Genomic DNA, 21191 nt, shown 5'->3' on the forward strand with positions numbered 1-21191 from the left:
AAATATTAGCCAATTAATAAACCAGCATTTAATAGGGGGAAGGAGATCTCGAAAGTGTTGAAAAAAATCAAACCAGAGCTTGGACTTTTCGATATTTGATGAAAAAATCAGTTACATACTGATGAGAAACAAATATCTCTCTAACAGAGAAATACCCTTTGCTGGCTGTGTATAGCAGCTTCTCTGAAAGCTGGTACGAAAATAATGGGGAAGAAAAAACTCAAAGCAAAACAGAAAAAGGAGACCAGAATACAAATAGGAGGAACTACTACTTTGGGATACTGGAGTCAATCACCAACAGTTTTGTCAGCCACAATCTCAGCCTGGAGTTGGCTAATGCATTTATATTACAGAGATTTGTTCGGTTCATAGACTGAAGAAGGCAGCAGTCCACTGATCCCAGAGTGCAGGATCCTGCTTCTGAGGTCATCAGAAAACCCAGGGCCCAGTTATTAAGTCACAGGTCCTCAGCAATTCAGAAAGTACCACAAGCACATGAAAAGGGAAAAAAAAAAATCTCAACTGAGCATGGTTCTGCTACTATTTTTCCACCTAGCTACCTCTAGCACTACCTTTATTTTTAGATTAAGTACTTAGTCATGCTGGATACACACAGAAACAGTCTGCCTACATCTTTTGGTGAAATCATATTACTGAGCAATACATGGAGGAAATCTGTAGCAACTGACAATTTTATAATCTCTCTTAAAGCAATGCAGGTTTCAACTTCATTAGATGTGTAGCAGGCAGCAGTCTTTTCAAATGGAAGCACCAAGGCACAGTGTCACAAGCTTAAGTAACCTGAAATCACAAAAAAATTAGGAAAAAAATCCATAACAGAGAAAAGATCCATATCCATGACTGTTACAGTGGGGGTTTTGATAATTACATGCATTTCATCTCACTTCCAAGTTCACTGTATTTACAGCATTAAACCTTAGTGATCTTTGGCAACTGAAAAATTCAAGGCCATTAGGGTATCAATAAAAGATTAAAGGGGAGCAAAAGTCAGAGATAAAGTAATAGGGTAGATGAGAAAAGAAGGAAGAAAAAAACAGGAACATGCTCAGCCTTTGGTTTAACCATATATTTTTAAAAAGGATCAAAACAGGAAGTTTCAGGAAATAGCAGGAATCAGTGGAAATAACTGGGACAAAAATAAAAAGTGAAGCTTCACATTTAGTGCTGTTAAGCAGACAGTAAGGTTTCATTCAAAACCTACCATTTAAAAGTAAAAATAAACAGCTTCTCAGTAGTAAGCCCAGAGTTCATCAATTCTGAGACAAGCAAGAGAACAAATTTATAGAATGGCATGGTCAAGGTTTGTTAGCTTCTGTAGCCTACTGGCTAACTGTATTTATAAAATAAAAGCATTTGAATCACTTCAACCTGACATAAGCATATCTGAGCTACCAGTATCTTGACAAAGTAGCATAACCTCTCTATATTGCACTTTTAAAATAGATTTCCTTAAAAGGAAAATTCTTTCATTTTAATACAGGTTTTTAGGACTGTGGGGTTTCTTCTTTTGAACCACAGAACACACAAAGTAATACCTATGATGGTGGGTACCAGGCCTGCACCATTACTGCATTGTACATGACAGCATCATTACAACCTGATGTTAGTATATTTGACCCCAAGACTGTGCTTCTTGCAATTTAAGCGCTGTCGTTTTGGGCCCAGTGATAGATAAAGTATTAACAGCCAGATCTGCTCACACAGCTTCTGAGGTGCTACCAAAACCTGCAGTAGTGCCACAGGAGCCACAGCAGGCAAGTTTCCGTGAGTACCAGCAGTAGGAGCCAGTTTGCTCAGTGTCACACAGCAGCACGGAAACTCCCATCCTGAAGCTTCAAGTACTCTTGCTAATAAAGTTTGCTGCAGCCCACACTTGTAGCGCCAAGGTACCGTGGTGCACAGGGGATGTATTTTCTCTCCCCTCCAGACTCTTGTTCAAATAAAGAACTTTAGCTTCAGCTCAATGGGAGGATGAAATAATGCATTTCCTCACAAGCCAGAAATACTGCTGTCTTTTGTGGCAAGTCGATATTACTTCAGGAGTGCCTAAGACTAACTTAGGAGTCTCCCGACACAGCTGACAAACAGGACGTTAAGCAGTGCTTGGATCTCTCCCCTCCTCTTGTACTTGCACACACGCGAGGCGTCACAATGAAAAGGGACAGCAGCCTTCCGGACCTAAAGGGTGACTTACTTCGGTAAAGATGTTTATTTGCTGTTTGTTTTAAAGTAGCGCAGAGCTGTCAGGGGCTTAAACAAAGAGCACTCTAAGTAGAGGCAAGCAGGTGCATCCCCCCCACTTCGGAGATCCAGCAGCAGCGCGCCCCCGCAGCTGGGCAAACCCCACCGCCTTCCCCGAGCCGGCACCTCGCTGGCACACCCGACGGCTGCAGCAGGGGAGACAGCTGAGGCACGGCCGTACCCGGCACCGAGTCCCCAAACCCCCTCCCCGCAGGCCGGGCCGAGCCGGGAGACGGCGCCCAAGCCGCTTCGCACGCCGCGAGCATCCGTCCTACGGGCTCCTCTTCCCCGGGCCGCTGCCCCCGCCCTCGGGAGACGAGAGGCTTTACCTGCCGATGACGGCAACCTGCGAGGGCTCCATGGCTGCGGGGACCGCCACCGGCAGACGCGGGATGGGCAGCGGGAGCGGCCGCCTCTGCCCCGTGCGGGCCCGCCCCGCCCGCGCCTCCCGCCATGTCACGGCCGGCCATTGGCTGCGCGGCCGTCACCGCCCCGGGGCCGGGCCTGCCCGGGGCCGGAGTGGCTCCCACGGCCGCAGCCCCCGGGTCCGCCCCCGCCGCTCCCCGGGCACGGAGAGAAAACGTTTTAAATGCTTAATTCAGAGCAAAGATTATGTCAATGTACTCTTAATATATCCAGAAATGCTTTTAAGTTTTATTGTCTTTCTGAAAAAAAAAAAAAAAAATCCCCAAGCGGTCGTAAAGTAATACATTTGATCCCAGAATAAAGGTTTGATAGTTTCTGATTAAGTTCAGTGAACCTTTGTTTGACTATCATTTGAAACTTTGTTCAGCCTATCATTTCTTCTACTTTCCAAGAAAAACAAAAAATAATAAAAAAAAAGGCCAACATAATAATTTGGTACATCTGTCCGTTCACTGGCATTTTGCTAATTCCAATCACATTCAACAATGAGATGGAGAAGTCAAAATTATATATTCCTAAGGGTTTCGTGAAGACTGCAGATAGCAGTTCGGAAAACCAAATTATTATCTCCCTGGCCTCCTGACGTTAACACCACCGATGTAACCTGAGATACGCCAGTAGCTGGGAATTGTTAGTGGAGCAAAACGGCAGTAAACGGAGCCATGGGCTCGATTTAAGGCAGTGGGACAGAAGAGTGTAGGATGCTGTGCCACTTCGGCTGCTCAGGGTTTATGTAGGCTGGTGCAGAAAGCAGCATTTTAAGGTTTTATCAATTTTGCTCCTTTGCAAACTAATTCAAAATGTCACGACTTGGCACATGTTCTAAACACAAAGATCTTTGTATAGCCAGAACATAACTGAAGCAAACAATGTACACTTACTTTGTGAACTCAGGTTTTTACTCCAAAGAAAAAAATTGTGAATTCCTAGAACATAAAAGTAATGTCACCTGGGATTGAGAAAAATGGTCTTCAGAACAACTTTACTATCACTTCCATTTAGAAGTACTTATTAGTTATTTCAATGCTCTTTGACCTCCTGAGATGGGTATTTATACCTTACTTGTCGTCAGCAATAGACTAAGAGACAAAAGCCAGTGCAGATCTACAAATGGATTCAGAGAATTAAAAGCTTAGTTTGGGAGAGTTACTGCAAGGGTTTGAGAGCTAATCACAGCTGTGATAAAAACAATTACAGGGCTTTTTAGTTCTGAGGGCGAACAAAACAAATCTATGGCAATGAAATCTGAACTATATTATCGTTGTTGTTGTTGTTATCATCCATATATTAGTGACAAAGCCCCATAGCTCTGCATTACTTAATCAAAATTAAGGAATGACCACAGCCACATTTCCCAGCATCTGCAGTGATAAGACACACTGATAAGTTCAAACTAGATCAAAAGAGAAGAGAGAAGTTTTCAGGAAAGGAAAATATAGATAAATAAATTCTCAGAAGTTGTCTTGGTTTGAAAAGACAGGTATCTGCTAGGGAGAGACAGGGCCTCTCTAGGAATGGGGAATTCCAATCCCTTCCCTCCAAGTTATTATAATTTAGAAGATTTTAAAAAAACCAAAAACTTTTCAGTCAGAGCTATGGGGAAAGGAATAACAGTCCTTTACTAGTAACTATAACAGGACAGACAAACAACAACAGCAATTATAATAATGATAAACAGAACCAAGAACCCCAAGGGGCTTTGTCTCACAAGCCCCGGGCAGTCTGATCCCTTGGGACCCCGAGAGCACCAAACCGAAACGGTGGAAACCCGGCGCTGATGGCTGGAAGCGGTGGGGTGTCCCGGCAGGCAGGGGGGGTGTCCCGGCAGGCAGGGGGGGTGTCCCGGCAGGCAGGGGGTGTCCCGGCAGGCAGGGGGTGTCCCGGCAGGCAAAGTGAGCAGTGCTGGAGGAGCCGCCACGGCTGGACCCAGGCTGGCCCAGATCCAGCAGGGCAGGTGAGGGGCTCCGAATTCCTGGGCGCTCCAGCAGATGATGGATGGTGGTAGAATCCCCAGGACCAGACCCTCCATTAACAGTGGACTCCTCATGCAGCCAGCAGTCGCCCCACCGTCCTCTCCGAAACCGAGAGCAGAAGAAATCACCCTCAGCTCCCGGAGCCCCTGAGCCTTTTCCTCCCCCCTAAACTAAGTGATCTACTTTTTTTGTGTGGGTCAAGTACCCTTTAAGCATCAGTATTTAGTCTATTAGCAACTTATGGGGGAGAAAAATTCTATAGGAAAACTTAACCCCCAACAGAAGTGTTAAGTCAAGGGAAGAAAATATGATTTAAAAAACAAACTACAAGTTTAATTTTTGGGCAGTAGCATAAGAATTTTGGGCCAAATTCTTGCAGCCTCCACAAGTTAGGGACAGCGATTCTCCTCCCTCTTCTGCAATTCACATGGGAAGCACAGAAGGTACTGTAAGCCCAGAAACATCAAAAACCATAATCAACCAATAACACAGTGAAAGGACTTGGGCTCCATTATAGAATGAAAAGTAGAGCTTGTACTAGCAGCAGGAGAGGCCCAGATATGCACTCACCAGCCTATGTATTCTTTCTTCAAAGCCGAAGAGGCAGATTTGGTTTGTTTTGGGAGCTGCACAGTTGATCCCTCTATGTTTTTAATCTCTTTCTATGGAGCGTGCTCCTTTGCTGCCCTATGGGCAGGGCTGAAATCTGCTACTGACCACAGAGGGGTGGATTTACTGCAGGGGAGAAGCAGGATGGTGTAAAAGGGTGGTGTAATAAGCAGAGGAAAATAACTCTCGCTAGTTCTGAGCCATGGGGATGTGGAATATGAAGAAGATGTGAATTCCCCTTTGGAGAAAATAAAGGAATGGTATGCTTTTAAAATACAGAGAGTTTGAGCCTGAGCTTTGAGCATGGAATAAAAACAGAGGCATAGTTCACATTTGTTAAGTATTAGATCTGTTTAATACATCACTTGTTCACCAGAGCAACCAGAAAGTACATTTATTTTGTAATGGACTACAATCTGTTGTTACTATGTTCCTAATGGTTCATGAAGTATAATACCTTAAAAAGATGTCTTTAATTAATAACTTTATTGCTGTTCTGTAGAGTTCTAACCAATGGTTTGTATACTGTGTTATAACTAGTGGTTATACTGAAATTATGTTACAATTAAAACTATCATTTTAATTATTTTAGTAGTTTGTGCTGTTAATTTGGGTGGTCTTTCAATGTGCAGATGGTCTGATGCAAATACTACCAGTATTGTTAAAATGCTGATTCTTAAAGGAGCAATCTGAAGGAATAAAAAAGTAAATAGCAGTAAAGTAGATACTACTAAAGCACAATTCACCAAAATTAGATATAATTATATAGTCCAATAGTAAAAATACCTGTTAAGAACATAATTTTCCTGCTGCAAATGCATTTTAAACCCAATCTACAACATATGGTACCACATAGAAAGGCACATGATGTGATCCTTGGGGTGTCCTGAGCAGGGCCAGGAGCTGGACTTTGATCATCCTTGTGGATCCCTTCCAATTCACATATTCTATGGGCTTATATCCATTATTTGTAACATATGTATCATTCATAATGAGGTTCTTCCATTTATTTTGTTTTCAAACTGTATGCTGGCTAGACGCATTAGTTCCCAAAGAGCAGTTAAATGCAGCTTCACTGTTTGTGTCAAACAAGCTACTTGAATGGTTTCTGCATGACAGTAGGAAATCCCGAAGACCTGATCAGTCCAGAATTCAGTACTAAAAAATTACTTTTTTTAACTATTACAGTAGGAGAATTACATTTTCAATTCAGGAAAACCCCAATCAGTGTTTCATCAGATGAACAGTTCAACTGGCAGAGCAAGGGTAGGGTACACACTAACAGCGATTACAAAAGGTACACGCTAACAGCAATTATAACAGGAAGACTGTGGCCAGTAATCCCTGAACCCAAATCAGTAGGTCCTGGAACAGTTTGTCTGAGTCCTTATTTGCAAAGTTACCACTAGAAAAGGCAGATACACCATGTATTGAAAGGCAAAGAAATCCCTATTTAAGAATATAGCTTCATGGTCTCTTTAATCCGTGCTAAATTTTCACTGAATTCACTGGATCAGGTACTGGTCTTGAATAATGACTGAAGGAAAACCTCATCAGATTAGCAGTTTGCTTCAACTGCACGAGTATGAAACTTGATGCTAGTCAGAGAACTGATGTGGAGCATTTAGTGAGAGTTGTGGTTTAATCCAACTTAAAATGATCAGGAATTTAAAGCATACAATGCTACTTGGACAATATACAAAATTTACTTTACTTTTTTTTTCTTTTTGGGCAATTTCACTTTCTAGGTTGGCCTCTTGATTTAGCCAATAATGACAATTACATCATCTTACACCATTACAGGGTTTCTTACGGCAGCATCCTCTTGTTAGATTATGTTTTATGATCACAACCCATGAGTCCTTACTCATGGACAAGCCCTGTGTTGCCACAAAGGATCCTGAGATATTGAGGGTTTGTGTGAAATCTTCATGTATTAAGGTGTATTTACGCTTCATAACACCAGAAAAAAAAGAAACTAACCCTGTTGATTGACACAGCTTTTAGAAACATGAACAAAGTCATTTGATAGTCTCATATTGAGAATATGTCAGAAGTAGCAGCTGGAATGCAAGGTCTCAGGACCTGGGCCAGGGCATGTTCCCAGTAGGGTCAGAGTCCATGCAGGCCAGGGGCCACAGTCTGAGTGTATATACCCAATTTTGGAGGGTAAGCAAGTTTAACAATAGGAACATGGTCAGATTCCAGGGTTGCCTTGGCACTGCCTCTTTGACACAGCGCCTTCTTTTCACATTCCTGGGTATTTGGGCTGAAATGTCAGAATAGTGCTGGGCACCAGCACGTCCAGGTCCCCAGTATGGAGAACCTGGATAGCAGAGCTACGTCTCTTACCACACATTTGTTCACAATTGTCATCTACCACAGTTGTTCAGGTACATATGAATGCATCTGGGGACAATGAGAAAAATCTAAAAAACATAGGTTTAATTATATATGAGGTGTCACAGGCAGAAAAAGAGAGGCTATAAATCTCTATATATTTCTTATGCTGAAGTTTATGATCTGTGGCAAGTAATGCAGCTGAAAACTTTTCCCACCATAAGTCTATTATTCTGCAAACTACTTGTACTCCAGAAAATTCAGGTATAAATATTCTCATATCTCAAGTTTCTGTGTGAAAAGTGGTTCATGCGTCGACCGTGAACAGGAATGCAGGAAGTGATAATGTCTTAATAATTCTTTATGTTATCTTTGTTTCCCTCCTTGGAGCCAGAGTAGAAAGGCCTTTCGCTCATGTCTTCTGCACTTATCTCTTCAGAAAGGACTTTGAGGCTGAAATGTGAGCAGCAGAAGACCCTGACATCGCATAATGCGCACAAACCCTGACCATAAAAAGGGCGTTCTCAGTGTACTGTATATATTGTCTTTGCACCTTTCTTGTGCTATTGGCACAAGGCAGTAGGGGTTACAACTGGCCTCACGTTTTCTCTCTCAAAAATACTGTAGGGGCGTATTCAGAGATCCCTTCTCTGATGCCGTTTTCCATTTAGGCAATAGGAAAATTTCTCCTGAGTAAAATTATTTGCCGTGGGCAAATCAGCCGAGACTTTTCAGGGTTTCCAAAATACCAAGAGAAAGTAGGAAAGATGGCAGGGAGAACCGTCTGCGTTTCACGGAGCTTTCCTGCCGTTTACTTTGCAGCACCGAGGCGAGGGCACGCTCCCCGCGGCCCCGAGCGCAAGGCCGCGCCCGCCCCTCACGGCAGCACCGCCCGCCCGGGGCAGCGGCTCCGGCGGCGCCCGGCCCCGCCCGCGGCTCGCCCCGCCCGGCCGGGCCGCGGTGTGCATGCGGGGAGCGCCGCCGTGTCCCGGGCAACGCCGCCCGGCCCCGAGCGCCGAGCGGGCCGCGGCCGCGGGCGAGCCCGGGGCGAGAGTCCCGCCCGTGCGCCGAGCCGCCCCCGCTGCGCGGCGCATCGCCGCGGCCCTGCTGAAGGAACCCGCGCCGGGAGCGGCTGGGCCGCGGGGCACCGCGCACGGCGGGGAAGCGACGGGGAACGTCCTCCTCATCCTCCCTGCCGCCGCGGAGGAACCGTGCGCTTCGTCCTGGCTGAGGCTTGCTTGCTGAAGGGCGTGTACTTCATGTTATCGACGAAAGCAAACGTTGCCTTCTTGAGGTTTTTATGAAAACCGGTAGCCGGGCAAAGTGAGACGCCTTAGTGTCTGCCCTCCGTGAGGGAGAGGCCACCAGGTGAACGCACCGTGTTACGCAGAGAAATATTGGTGGAGAAAGACTTTGGAACCCGGGATTCTTTAATGCTAGCTTTTAAAACCCGTTTTAATTGAAATGGCTTACAGCAAATAACTGTAGCTATGTTGATGTTAGAATGCAGGAGGAAAGGAAAGGAAAGGCTAGGTTCAAAGCAAGATAAAATAGCTTTTATTAGACTTACATGGTTTGGTCTATAAAGACTATAGAATATGAGTTGTCTTAAACATGAGTTAGCGGACGGTGGAAAGATACCGTTCTAGAAGTAGAAGTGTGGTTACTTATTATTATAATTTAGTTTTAATGATAAATATCTTTAAAACAATTTTAAATCATAATCATAACTGGTATAAGTATAAACAAACACATCAATCCATGAAATGGTGCCATTTAATATTGTTTATAGGCGAGTCCTAGTTTTTATATCTAATCAAACTTCAACTGTTTATGTTTTGCGCATTTAAATGTTTATATAAACCCACTGAGATAACATTTGGCATGTTAAATGTTTCACAGAAAAATGATGCAAAATGTGCATCTGGCTCCTGAGAATAATGAAGATGATCTCTATTCTGGCTACAATGATTATAATCCCATGTTTGACACTGAGGTAAAATATTTGCTGTTTCCCACCTTTCCCATACACAGAATTTTAACTTAGAAGTATAAGATAAGTATTTATGGGCACAGTACCATACAAGTTTACAACTGCTTTGGATTGAAATTTACTTTATTTAGCAAGAAACCTTTGAAGTTTCTCAGGGATCTTCAAGAACAGTTAATCCTTTGATAGCTGTCTATTCCAACTACACACTTGTGCACATCTCAACAGATCTAAGATGCTGTAATGGTTCGAATTTTTGAAATATGAAATCATAATTATTTGTAGGCACATTCAATGTGTTATTTCCCAGGCTGTGTGCAGCAGCAGGTTTTTTGACAAAAGAGGCTCCTTGGTGGTCAGTAGGTCATTGGTTTCCTACTGGCTGCTGCTGGAGGAGCTTACAATTGAATGGCATCCTGCAGGTCTCTGTGCAATTGGGTAGAGCATCTGGGATGTCTTAAAGTAGCCCTGCAGACCACTTTTGGGTAACTGCAGGGTGTGGAGGAGTTGGGACAACAGTGATGTCATTTGGTCCAAACCCACTGGCAAGAGTTGGCATCCTGTGTGAAATCCCAGAACCCAATTCATGGGAGTTGCTGCAGGACCTGAGAGACATGAGATGTTTTAATGTCTTGCATTGCAGTTGTTAATGTCAAAATTCAGAAACAGCATAGGTAGTAAGAATTTGGATGGAAAAAGAAATTCATGTTATATTTTATGCCTTCAGCTCGGTTTCATCTGTGTTTTTAGAAAATAACAAGTTTTTACATTTCCTAATCTAAAATACCAAAAAAGATAGACAAGTAATATAATGGTGATTTTTTTGTCAGTAAATCCTGTAGTTCAGTTATCTTTAAGTATTTTGTGAAGAATTTTTTATTTTTTTATCAATCTACTTTCAGTTGTCTGAAGCTTGTGGAATTATGAGTTTGGGTGTTGTAGTTTTAAAAGAGTTAATGTTTTTATCTTTTCTAGGATTTAGAAAATGATGTAGCTTTTCAACAGGCAGCAAGAACAAGTCATGGAAGAAGACCCCCTGTAAGTACGTTTTAAAACACTTTGCATGAATGTAGATCTTACTATGTAGAAACACTAGTAATTGACACATACAGGTTTTAATTGGTGGGGTTTTTTGTTTGGTTCTTTTTTTTTTTCCCACCCAGGTGACAGCCAAAATTCCTGGTACATCAAGTCCAAGACCTCTAGCTACTGGATTTGGGGCAGGTTTTTGTTCTGTTGTACCCTTAATGAAAATGTCATTTACAAAATATAAATGTACCATTTAATTCCACACACAATGTGAATCAGTAATTTCATTCCAGTGAACTGCATCTACGCGTTAGTTTTAATTCACAATGTTGCACTCGGCCAAGGCATGGTTACTGGTTGTTTTTCTTTTCTCCTGAACCATGCTGCAAATCTTCTGTACTGCATAATGCATTAGAGTCCAAGGTATTAATTGGGATCACTTGCAGGGGGAACTGTAGAGGTTGTTATTTGGGCTTGGGAAAGCTTTCTGGAAGTTAAGGTGAAATCAAGTCTTGAAGAATATGGGCTCTGAAATATCTCTAGTTGAATCAGAAAAAGTTGGTTGTGTTCTTTGGTGTATTTAGATGTATTGATAAAATAAATCTGCATGAAAATATAACTTAAGAGATTAATACAGTGACAGATTTCATTAGCTCTACACAGAATTTTACGGAAGTATTTTGTGTAAATTACTTGTTCAAGTATGAGGTGGCAATTTCAGTAATTTAATAATGGAAAGTACGCTGCCTCAGATAATTTTCTATGTATTTCTTTTTAAAAGAGCTGACGGAAATATCCAAAAACATAAAAACCCTTTATTGTGAATTTGTGCTAACTGAAGTATTCAACTTGAAGTGTTTAAGTTCTGCCAGGCCCTGGCAGTATATTGCATATGAGTAACATAAATGGGAACTTTGCTATGGACTTATGTGAGAGTTAGCTCAACTTTTAAAATTTAGTGTTGAGAAGACCGTACATGGGCTTCTTACGCTTTGTGAATGACAATTTCAAACAACTTACTTATTTTTGTAGTCAAAGGCAACTTCATCTATGGGAAGACCCATGACAGGAACTATACAGGTAAAAGTTCCAATATTTTACATTTTATATTCATTTGAAACAGTGAATTTTTCTGGTAAGTGTTAAGTACAAGTATTTAGAAGTTCATTGAATTAATACAAATGATAAATTTTAATTTGTCCTTTTTTGAACGTAGTAATGTCAGAAACCATGGGGATAGTGATGTGTGTTTTATTTGAGCACAGATTTGGAAGCAATAACTACTTTCTGTAGTACTTTCTAACACTTACTGACATGCAGTGAACAATTTGTCATTAAAACAATATGTATAGAATATACATAGAATATATGTAGAATATATAAAATGTGTAATTATGTCTGTATTGTCTACAGCATATTTTTTAGTGAGATTATTTAATATATCTTCTTCTTTATTTGAGGATGGGGTTTCTCGACCAATGACGGCAGTGCAAGCTGCAGGTTACACTAAAGCAGCTGTGAGAGGTATGGTTTGTAGAAATTGCCAGCTGCTGCAGGGAGATGTTATTTTACAGTTTTCAGTACTTTGATAATTTTTCAGGTTCTTCATTTGATCCTCTTGGCCAAGCAAGAGGTCCTGCTTCACCTCTGGAAAAGAAAACTTCAGACAGGTTTGTTCAGTTCTGCATTTCGTTGTTTCAAAGCATTAACAGCAACAGAAAACCAACCATGCGTAGAGTTTAAAAACATCCAGGCAGTTACAAAAACCTTGAGGGGTCAGACTCTGAACTTGGTGGAATAATGCCACAAACATTTTGTGCCTGTGGTTGGCTGACTTTCAGGAACATCTGATTTCAGTGATCTCTGGTTCTGACTAGCTCAGCAGCCTGCCTGTAGCTGTTGCCACACAAATGCTGTGATACTTATACAGAATTGTGCAGGACCATGGACGTGTGTGTGACAGGCAGGGAGCACCATGACTCTTGCAGCTCTTTGGGAAGAATTTGGGGGAAGTTGCCTGCTCTTTCTCCCTGTTTGCTCTGAGCTCAGCACTTGAGCTGAAACTTGCAGGCTGGTGTGAATGTTGGGGAGTTTGCTCAGAAAATCATTGGGCTTTCCAATACCAAAGTTCCATTTCCCAAATGTAGCTCTATAGGAATGTACTGAAATGGGTGGTTATTTAGCAGCAGAAAAAGTCAAGAACCACAACTTTTTGTGGTTTTTTTTTTTTTTTTTTGCAAGCATTTTTGCTTTAGAGTTATGTATGCAAATAAAGGTTTAATTAATTGTTTTTAATGTGCTATTTCATTTTATTAGTGATATGAAAGCTCATCTATTCTTTTTTAGTTACTTCTCCTGAACAAATTTAGTTTCTGGAATTTGCCTGTCTGTACTCTTCTTGTAAGAGGATTCATGTTTTCTTAGGTCTCCGTTCTCAAATTAAGAGTGTGAATGTGATATCTTTGGACAATCTTCTCCAGGCATAGTTTCACACAATACTTCCTTAGATGGGAAAACCAGTTAGTTGTCACGTGTGATATGTCATTGTATTGTTTTATTAAGAATATAATGTGTAAAAGCTTAGTGTTTGCAGTTACATTACTTTAATTTTAGTGTTAATCCTTTTGTTTTTATTTTTATTTTAGTTTAGAAGAGAAGATGAAGCAGTTGGAAAAAAAAGTGAATGAACTGGTTGAAGAAAGCTGTGTTGCTCATAACTGTGGAGACTTGAAATTGGTAGTTTTTCTGAATTTCAGTTAATTTCTGCTGTAATTTGTGTAGATGTTTCAAAATGACTTGCAGTCAAATGTTTAAAATCATTAAAATAATTAAATTCTAAATTTATTATGACTCTTCTAGTCTAGTGATAGCCTTGCTTTGCTTTAAAAATGATGTAGGAGCTTTATTTCTGGCATATATATTTTTTAAGATTTCAGTGTTACAAAAATTCCTTCCTGCTGTGTCTGTTGACCTCTTCAGACGGGTGTGATGAATTAGTTGTGCTGGCACAGTTCTGGCCCAGGCTAGCTACCATTTAACAGTTCCTGGGTATGATCAGAGGTTCCCATGGATAAGGAACTATTTCCAATAAACATTTGAATGTATTTATTCTGTTACAGGGTGTACTACAGCATTGTTGTGCCACTGAGAAGTGGCTATTTTTTAGTTTTTCCTGGGCCTCTTGCACGTATGGTCAGGAATGCTCTTGATGTGAAAGGGTTGTTTCTTATTTAGATTGTATCAGATGACTTCGAGGATCCTATAGGATGTTCGTTTTTGCCAAGTCCAGCAGAATATCCATTTTTCTGCAAAAGTCATCAAAATTGTGAACTCCTCTGTAAAGTAGCCAAGTTGGATTTGCCTTCTAGCCTAAGGACTATGAATCAAACTATATCATGAGGTACTTCTTTCACCACTGGCTTCCAGATAGCCACCTTGAGTAGTAACCATTACTTTGTTAACCATTGCACCCTTGTGGTGGCACACAGGACTGCTAATGGCACTTGCTAGACCCAAAGCGTTACTTGTAAAGGATATTGACACCAATCTGCAGAGAATTATAATTGGGTACATAATTACACAGCTAAGCAGACTTAGATAATTGTATGTCTGCTTATTGCTAATTAAAACCTTTTGGTGAGTTTTTGGTGCTGTTTTCAGGCTTTTGGTGCAATCTATAAACCGAAGAAAATAGACATGAGTATATTCTCTTCATACTTGTTTTGAATGTGTTTTCATCATCTTGAGTCAGTAAGATTCAAGGCACTGTTAAATTGTAGTGTTTTGTTTAAGGCTCTGGAAAAAGCAAAAGAGGCTGGAAGACAGGAACGAGAATTGTTGAGACAGCGTGAACAAATCGCTCCTCCAGAAAGCATCAACTTAGACCTCACTTACACAGTAAGTGCTTAGAAATCTTCAGTGACTGAAATATTGCTAAAAAAACCTCCTGAGCAGAAATGTCAGTATTTCCTGAAGTGTGTATCTGTGTTGTAATGGTCCTGGCAGTGTATAGAGGAGATCTATTCGTGTCATCAAGTGCATTCCCATGCAGTCTGAAATACCAGAGAAACCACATAGTCTACCTTAAGTGGAGAAGAATTTCGATGGATATGCATTCCAGATATTTACTCACATGTCAAACCTGCATGTCAAAATATAGCAGATGCAGACCCTGTATTTCAGAAATAAATAGCTTAAAGAATGTAATATGCCAAGAGGAGAAAACAAAGCAGGAAAGATCTGGTGCTGTCTTTAAATTGAACCATAAAGTGACCAAGAATGTGTTACATGAAATAGGATATAGTAATATTCCTGAATCTTAAAACAAGTATCTAGATTTACCTTCTGGTTTTCAAATAGTAAACTTTTTTATTTTTTTAAAGGGTACAGCATGCAAAAAATTACTTGAGGGATATTTAAATTCATATTCCAGGTAGTGCTGTAGAGATACTTATTAACAATTAATATCTTGAATTAGGCAGACCTGGTAATTTTTTTTTACCATGAAGGTCAGAATAAGGCTATGGAAAAAATGCAGCGCTATTTTACCTGACACCAACAGAGAATATTAAAGACAGGAAGCTTACAAGTGGTAAAGACAATAGTTCCAAGAAATTAACTTGAAATTATCTACTATGAATTCAAGTTTATTACTGTTGAGAAGACAATATATTTTCTTGTACCTGTAATTCCAATTTTTTCTAGGTTCTCCTCAATCTGGCCAGTCAGTATGTTGCCAATGAAATGTATGCTGAAGCGCTGACTACTTACCAAGTTATAGTGAAGAATAAGATGTTCAGCAATGGAGGTAGGTTGTATCCCAAAGTGGATTAAAACTGGTAGTCAGGCATTCAAAGTGAGGATTGCATCTGCATGGTGTTGATACTCAGAGAAGTGCTCAGCCCTCATGTCTGCCACTCAGAGTGGGTGACAGATATTCATACTCTCTGACTCGGAGAGCCAAACCACATTAAATTATACTGACTCATGGAGTCTTTTCTTTCCACAGACTAAGCTAAACATAAAGACAAATACATGATTTTCTCATGCTGCACACGCTATGTGGTCTTCTCTAGTACTAACTTTTTCTCTTTTGACTTGTCCTTTCCCTCTTGAAAGCTTCTTTTAGTATTTTACATATATCTGAGACTCCTACAGTGTGTTTTTTTCTGAAATGCTTATTTGCAGCTGTCTTCCTGGAGAGCACTATAAATAATTTCCATTTCGTCCCTCAATTCAAAATCAAAATCAGGATACATCTTACCTGATAGGTCTATTCTAGGTTTCATCACTACTTCATCTCCTCTCTCATCCTCTCTTGAGTTAAATTCACAGAAGGCAGTTCTGTGCAGTGATGCTTTAAAGGGACGTTGCTATCCCATAATGAAGACAGATTTATTAAGAAGTTGTTCTACTCTGTCACTTTGAAACACTTTTAAAATGTAACTCATTGACTCCTTTTGATAGGTATACTGAAGGTAAATATGGGAAATATATATTTAAAACAACGGAACTATTCCAAAGCGATCAAATTCTACCGTATGGCTCTAGACCAGATTACTAGTTGCCACAAGCACATGAGGTGAGTTTCTTCTAGGAGGCATGGTTATGAAATACAAGGTTTGGATACAGTATGATTTAGTAGTTAAAAATCCAACCTAAACCTGATTTCTTACTTAGGATAAAAGTAATGGAGAATATTGGCGTTGCGTTTATTAAAACTGGCCAGTACGTTGATGCCATTTCTTCATTTGAGGAAATCATGAGCATATCCCCAAACCTGAAGGCAGGCTTCAACCTGATCCTGTGTTACTTTGCTATTGGAAATGGTGAGCAAATGAAGAAAGCCTTCAAAAACCTCATTGAAGTTCCCTTGGAAGTGGATTATGACGACAAATACATTTCATTAAATGTAAGTTTGAAAAAAATAAACTCTGTCTTTACATAGTAAATCAGGAGAAAGAGGGAAAGCGACTGAATACTTGGACTGTACTGAATATGGAAATTGATGTGTATTTAAGTATCTGAAATAACTTTTTTGCCAGCATGCCTTTAGTTTGGCAGTACTGCTCAGATGTGTAAAATAATGAGAGAACATTTATATCTTTTTTTCCTCAAAAACTATGATGTACATAAAACCCATACCACAAGATTGTCTTTTGAATGATATTGTTGAAATTCATTTGGGCTTACTTACATAGCTCACTTACTGCTTTACCATCTTCATTTATATAAAATTTTAATAAAATATTTATAAGGTAAAATAAAGGGAGCTAAACAATGAGTGGGTTAATGCAAGTTTCCTTGAGTGAGTGCTAATAAAACTTGTAATATTGTTGTGGTACTTTACAGAAGAAAACTATAGTGACATTTACAGATGCTTATTTTAGTTTATTAGACTTTGTTGGAAACTGGACTTCCTTTGACTTTCCATGATGCTAAAGAGAGGAAAAAATAGTTAATAGGTTTAGGGTCTCTCATAAAAAAATCCTTTGTAGAAAGATCAAGCCTTTTATCTTCTCCTAGCGGTCTTCTTTTCAGTGACACAAATCTTTCGGTCCTAAAGCTCAAATATATAACTAATCTTCAAACTGTTTGCAGCTTAAGAGTAGCTGTTTTCCTATTGTCATAGCATAAGGAAATAAAATTTAACATATGAAGCATACAGATATAGTTAATGATAGAGATGTATATATTTTGATACATTTTATATAATTTCTAATATAAAAAATTAGGATCATTAAGCCTTTGAATTGAGGGCTGTGTCAGATTATTCACTGGAAGAAAGCCTTGAGACTGCAGAAGTTATTTCTAAGGGGAGGCAAGCCATAATTTTAACAGGTATTCTAAGTTTTCTATTTTTTTATGAAGAGGTCAGAGAAAAGATCACGGTTTCCTTCTGGTCTTTTTTTTGCATAAATCTATGATCTGTGCCCAGTAAATGGGGAAAGGCTACCCAGCATACTCTGCATAACTTCTTTTAGAGCTGACAGAGATGTGTGACAGAAACCATAGGATGATCCTGCAAGTTATTGTAATGAGGGGGCAGCGCAAGTCCTCATCTGCTGAATACCACAGCGGTTCAGCAAATGCTTATTTTTAAGCGTGAGAATATTCTCACTGTGATCTGCAGTCGTCCTGGTCTGATACACATCACATGAACTGCGTCTGTTAACAACCTTAATGTGAGCTGTGACAGCACACATGAGCAGAAAAACAGTATTGAAGTATTGTAATGCCAAATTTCAGAGTATATGGTTAGAAAACTACTTTAAACTGAAGGTTGCTTTTTCAAATGTGGAAAGTAAGTGTCATTATAGACTATATATATGTGACATCAGTTTATGGTTGCAGTCATATTGTCTATAAAATAAATAAGATGTTTGAATGCTGGTATAATTTGCAGTTGTTTTGTCCCCCTCCAGGATGATCTACATACGAATCTACTGATTGAAGCCATTAAAATTGACAGTTTAAGTCAAATAGAACGTGAGAGGTAATGGTGGACTCTGTTCTTTCATGACTGTGGTGCCTTGAATTTTATCTTCTGGAAGGATTATCAGTCTTGTCCTCCTACCTGGCCTCAGCTCTTGTTACAAAAGTGTCCTCCCTCCTTTTTCTATATTCTTAGGAAAGAATATGCTCAGAAGAACCAGTTGGATCACTCAATTTAGTGTACTGCCCTAGAGTATCTATCCCAAATGTTACAGGATGCACTGCTTAAAACTTGCAGCATTTGAGTTTTTTAAAAAAATACAACTAGTGTGCAGTGAAAGGAAACCAGAAAACCCAACTAAGACCTTAATCGAGATACAGAAGAATAGTAGTAACAGGTAACTGGTTACATTACTTCTGAGATTTGTACTGAGTGCAGGAATAAGCCAGAACACATTTTGTTTGGATTGTTTTTCTGTATGTGTTTTTGAAATGGTGACATAGGATTGTATGCAAATATAGGATGGTTTTGTTTGGAAGGGACTTTAGAGAGGATCTGGTTCCAGCCCCCCTGCCATGGGCAGGGACACCTCCCACTAGTCCAGGTTGCTTAAAGCCCCATCCAACCTGGCCTTGAACACTTCCAAGGACGGAGCATGCACAGCTTCTCTGAGCAACCTGTTCCAGTGCCTCACTGCACTGACAGTGAAGAATTTCTTTCATATTCTTGTGTTGTGTTTTTCTGTTTTGTTTTTTTTCCCTCTAGGAAGTCCTTGGCAGAGGAATACATCATGACAGCTGCTAAACTCATTGCGCCAGCAATCGAGACATCTTTTGCAGTAGGCTATGACTGGTAAGAGTCAAGTGGGGCTTCTTTTTGTCCAAACCATGTCCACTCTTGTGCTGGTTATGAAACCAGTTAAGAGATGGAAGCAGCCTGGAAACAGGGTTCTCTGTGCATCTCAAACACAGCCAGGCAATTTTCAGTTTGCCCCCTAACGAAACAAAGCATTAGAACGTGTTTTGTCTTAAAAAGTAATTTAACATCAAAAGCCAACTCTTAATTATACGTTTTGTTGTGTTCTGAATTTACAAAAGTTCAATGAAACAAAAGTTCAATTGAATTTGAAAATTGAGTTTCAAAATTGAAAAGATTTTAAAAGTCTCAGCAGACAAATGCTGTATGGAAGGCAGTGATTGCTAGTCTTTAAGGTTGAAGATAGCATAATGAAGACTTGGGGTGCTTAAGAAGTTTTGATCACTCCATTGAGTAATTTTATAAAACACTGGAATCTAAATTTTAAGAAAGGTTTGTTTGAATTTCGTTTATGAGCTTAATGTTTATAAATATAAACTTTATCTACCATTTCTTAAAACATTTATACAAGTGCACACGGTGATAAGCTGCTGACTCAGTTCATCATTTGGACTTCATTTTTCAATGTACAGCTTAGCTTTTGCTTTCTGTGGTATTTTCTACAGCAGAATAATCTTATCTTTAAAACAAATTCAATTAGACACACTTCCTATAATGACAGTATAAAAATTAATAGGATAACTTTTCCAAATTTTTTTTTAATTATGAGAGCTTACTTTGATATTTTTTGTTATATTTTAATAGCTTTGGAAAATAGTATGTATTCAAATGAACATTGTGTATTGTAGGCACAATATTACTGTATTGCACTAAAATATATGGTAGTGTTTGGGTAATGATTAATGTTTGAAGGGAAAAGAGGACTGTTCTTTACCTGAGGTTTATGACCTGTTAGGATTATTCTCAAATTTTGCAGGTCCTATAATTATAATTTGCTAGGAATGCTGTTTATCCTGACAGGAAACAATCTCTCACACAGACATGTATTGTCTGCTGGAGTCCACAAGGTGGTGTTTGATGGTTTAATAATAATTATAATCTTATAATTTCCCCACTTCTGCCATTCTGAATTATCAGGACTTAAATAATATGTCTTGTGAAAAGTTATGTTGTTGTTTTCTAATTTGTTAGCATGAGCAAGTCAGATTTGTTTGCTGTGTGTCTTGTTTTTTGTTTGGAAAAACTTGAAAAGGTTGTCAGATACTCAGTTTTCTTAGTGCTATCCACAGAATGCTTGTCATGGAGTAACATGCTCTCAAACCTGTTCTGGCAAATTGAACAACTTTCGCTGAGATCTGTGAGATTGCTTTTGGTGTATCAGGACAGATTTACTCTTGGTTATTTTAAGCTGAGGTATTCAAGCCAAATGAAGAAGTTTACCCAGCAGCTTGAGCTTAGTTTTCCTAATTATAAACTTTATTATGGGTCCTCTAAATATTAAACGTACTTTCAATCAAATTCATTTTATTTAGAGAATATTCTTCAGCGTTCATAACTTCTCACTTAAAATGTGACATAATATTGGGACTGTTCTGTCATATTTCATGAAGAACAGTTGGATAGTTAGATTTCATTGCATTTTATGGTTAAAGGATGTTAACTAACTGTTGAAAATGCTTTTTTGATGTTGCAAAGACATCTGTAATAAAAAAAGAAATTACCAAGTTTTATTACAACTTTTCCTCTAACATAAAAGGCATTTGTCTAACGACTGTCCACATGCCAAACCAATTATAACAGCAGGCAGTTTGTTGAATTAAACTTCTGTTGGCAAAATAGCCAGCTATTAAAAGGAAAGAAGGCGGCTTTCCACCAGTTAAAAAATAGTGGAAGGGATTAAGGAAGCATCCTACAAGTTGTTCATTTACTGTGCCTGTTTTCCAAGTGTTTGAGAGAACAGAATGTGCATACAATAAATAAAGATCTTACTTCAAATGATCAGGCAGCTGAAAGTAGATCACACCAAACCGTGGAAGACGGTGGCTGTGAGTGAACATGCAAATTGTCTGCTGCCTTCTGTTCTGCACTCTTTTTGCAGAAGACCTAAGCCACAAATAACTGGGGGATGACCAGAAAGAGACTTCTTATTATGACTCTATTATTATGATGATGTAGCTCAGGGACACAGTCTGTAGTCTCTGGCTTCATTCACTAATATTTTTTATGGGTTTGGTAATGTGTGCATCAGGAGATGAAATTTGTAAAACCACATTATAGAAGGCAGCCAAAGAAAATAGCTTGAAAAAATTAT

The 21191-nt window shown here is 39.5% G+C and overlaps 2 protein-coding genes across 4 annotated transcripts in view; one reads left to right on the top strand and one right to left on the bottom strand.

Moving 5' to 3' along the window:
- Nucleotides 1–2693, bottom strand: part of CRYL1 (crystallin lambda 1) — a 49549-nt gene extending 46856 nt beyond the window's left edge. The window contains exon 1 of the mRNA XM_040056808.1: nt 2592–2693. Within this exon, the coding sequence (XP_039912742.1) occupies nt 2592–2623 (32 nt within the window). The 5' untranslated portion in view covers nt 2624–2693. The remainder of the gene's footprint in view (nt 1–2591) is intronic.
- A 6054-nt stretch (nt 2694–8747) lies between these two features.
- The window catches only part of IFT88 (intraflagellar transport 88), a 42239-nt gene continuing 29795 nt past the window's right edge, over nt 8748–21191 (top strand). Inside the window, exons 1-14 of one of the 3 annotated variants that reach the window (XM_040056458.1) lie at nt 8748–8904; nt 9513–9606; nt 10576–10638; nt 10764–10820; nt 11662–11709; nt 12090–12153; nt 12230–12299; nt 13275–13365; nt 14422–14526; nt 15334–15436; nt 16096–16210; nt 16309–16540; nt 18054–18124; nt 18830–18916. In XM_040056458.1, coding sequence (XP_039912392.1) covers nt 8870–8904; nt 9513–9606; nt 10576–10638; nt 10764–10820; nt 11662–11709; nt 12090–12153; nt 12230–12299; nt 13275–13365; nt 14422–14526; nt 15334–15436; nt 16096–16210; nt 16309–16540; nt 18054–18124; nt 18830–18916 — 1235 coding nt within the window. In that variant the 5' untranslated portion in view covers nt 8748–8869. Of the gene's footprint in view, nt 8979–9512; nt 9607–10575; nt 10639–10763; nt 10825–11661; nt 11710–12089; nt 12154–12229; nt 12300–13274; nt 13366–14421; nt 14527–15333; nt 15437–16095; nt 16211–16308; nt 16541–18053; nt 18125–18829; nt 18917–21191 lie in introns of those variants that run through there. The other 2 variants (XM_040056459.1, XM_040056460.1) reach the window with 2 other exon arrangements.

Source organism: Hirundo rustica, chromosome 2 (genome assembly GCF_015227805.2).
Source record: "Hirundo rustica isolate bHirRus1 chromosome 2, bHirRus1.pri.v3, whole genome shotgun sequence".
Taxonomy (NCBI): Eukaryota; Metazoa; Chordata; class Aves; order Passeriformes; family Hirundinidae; genus Hirundo; species Hirundo rustica.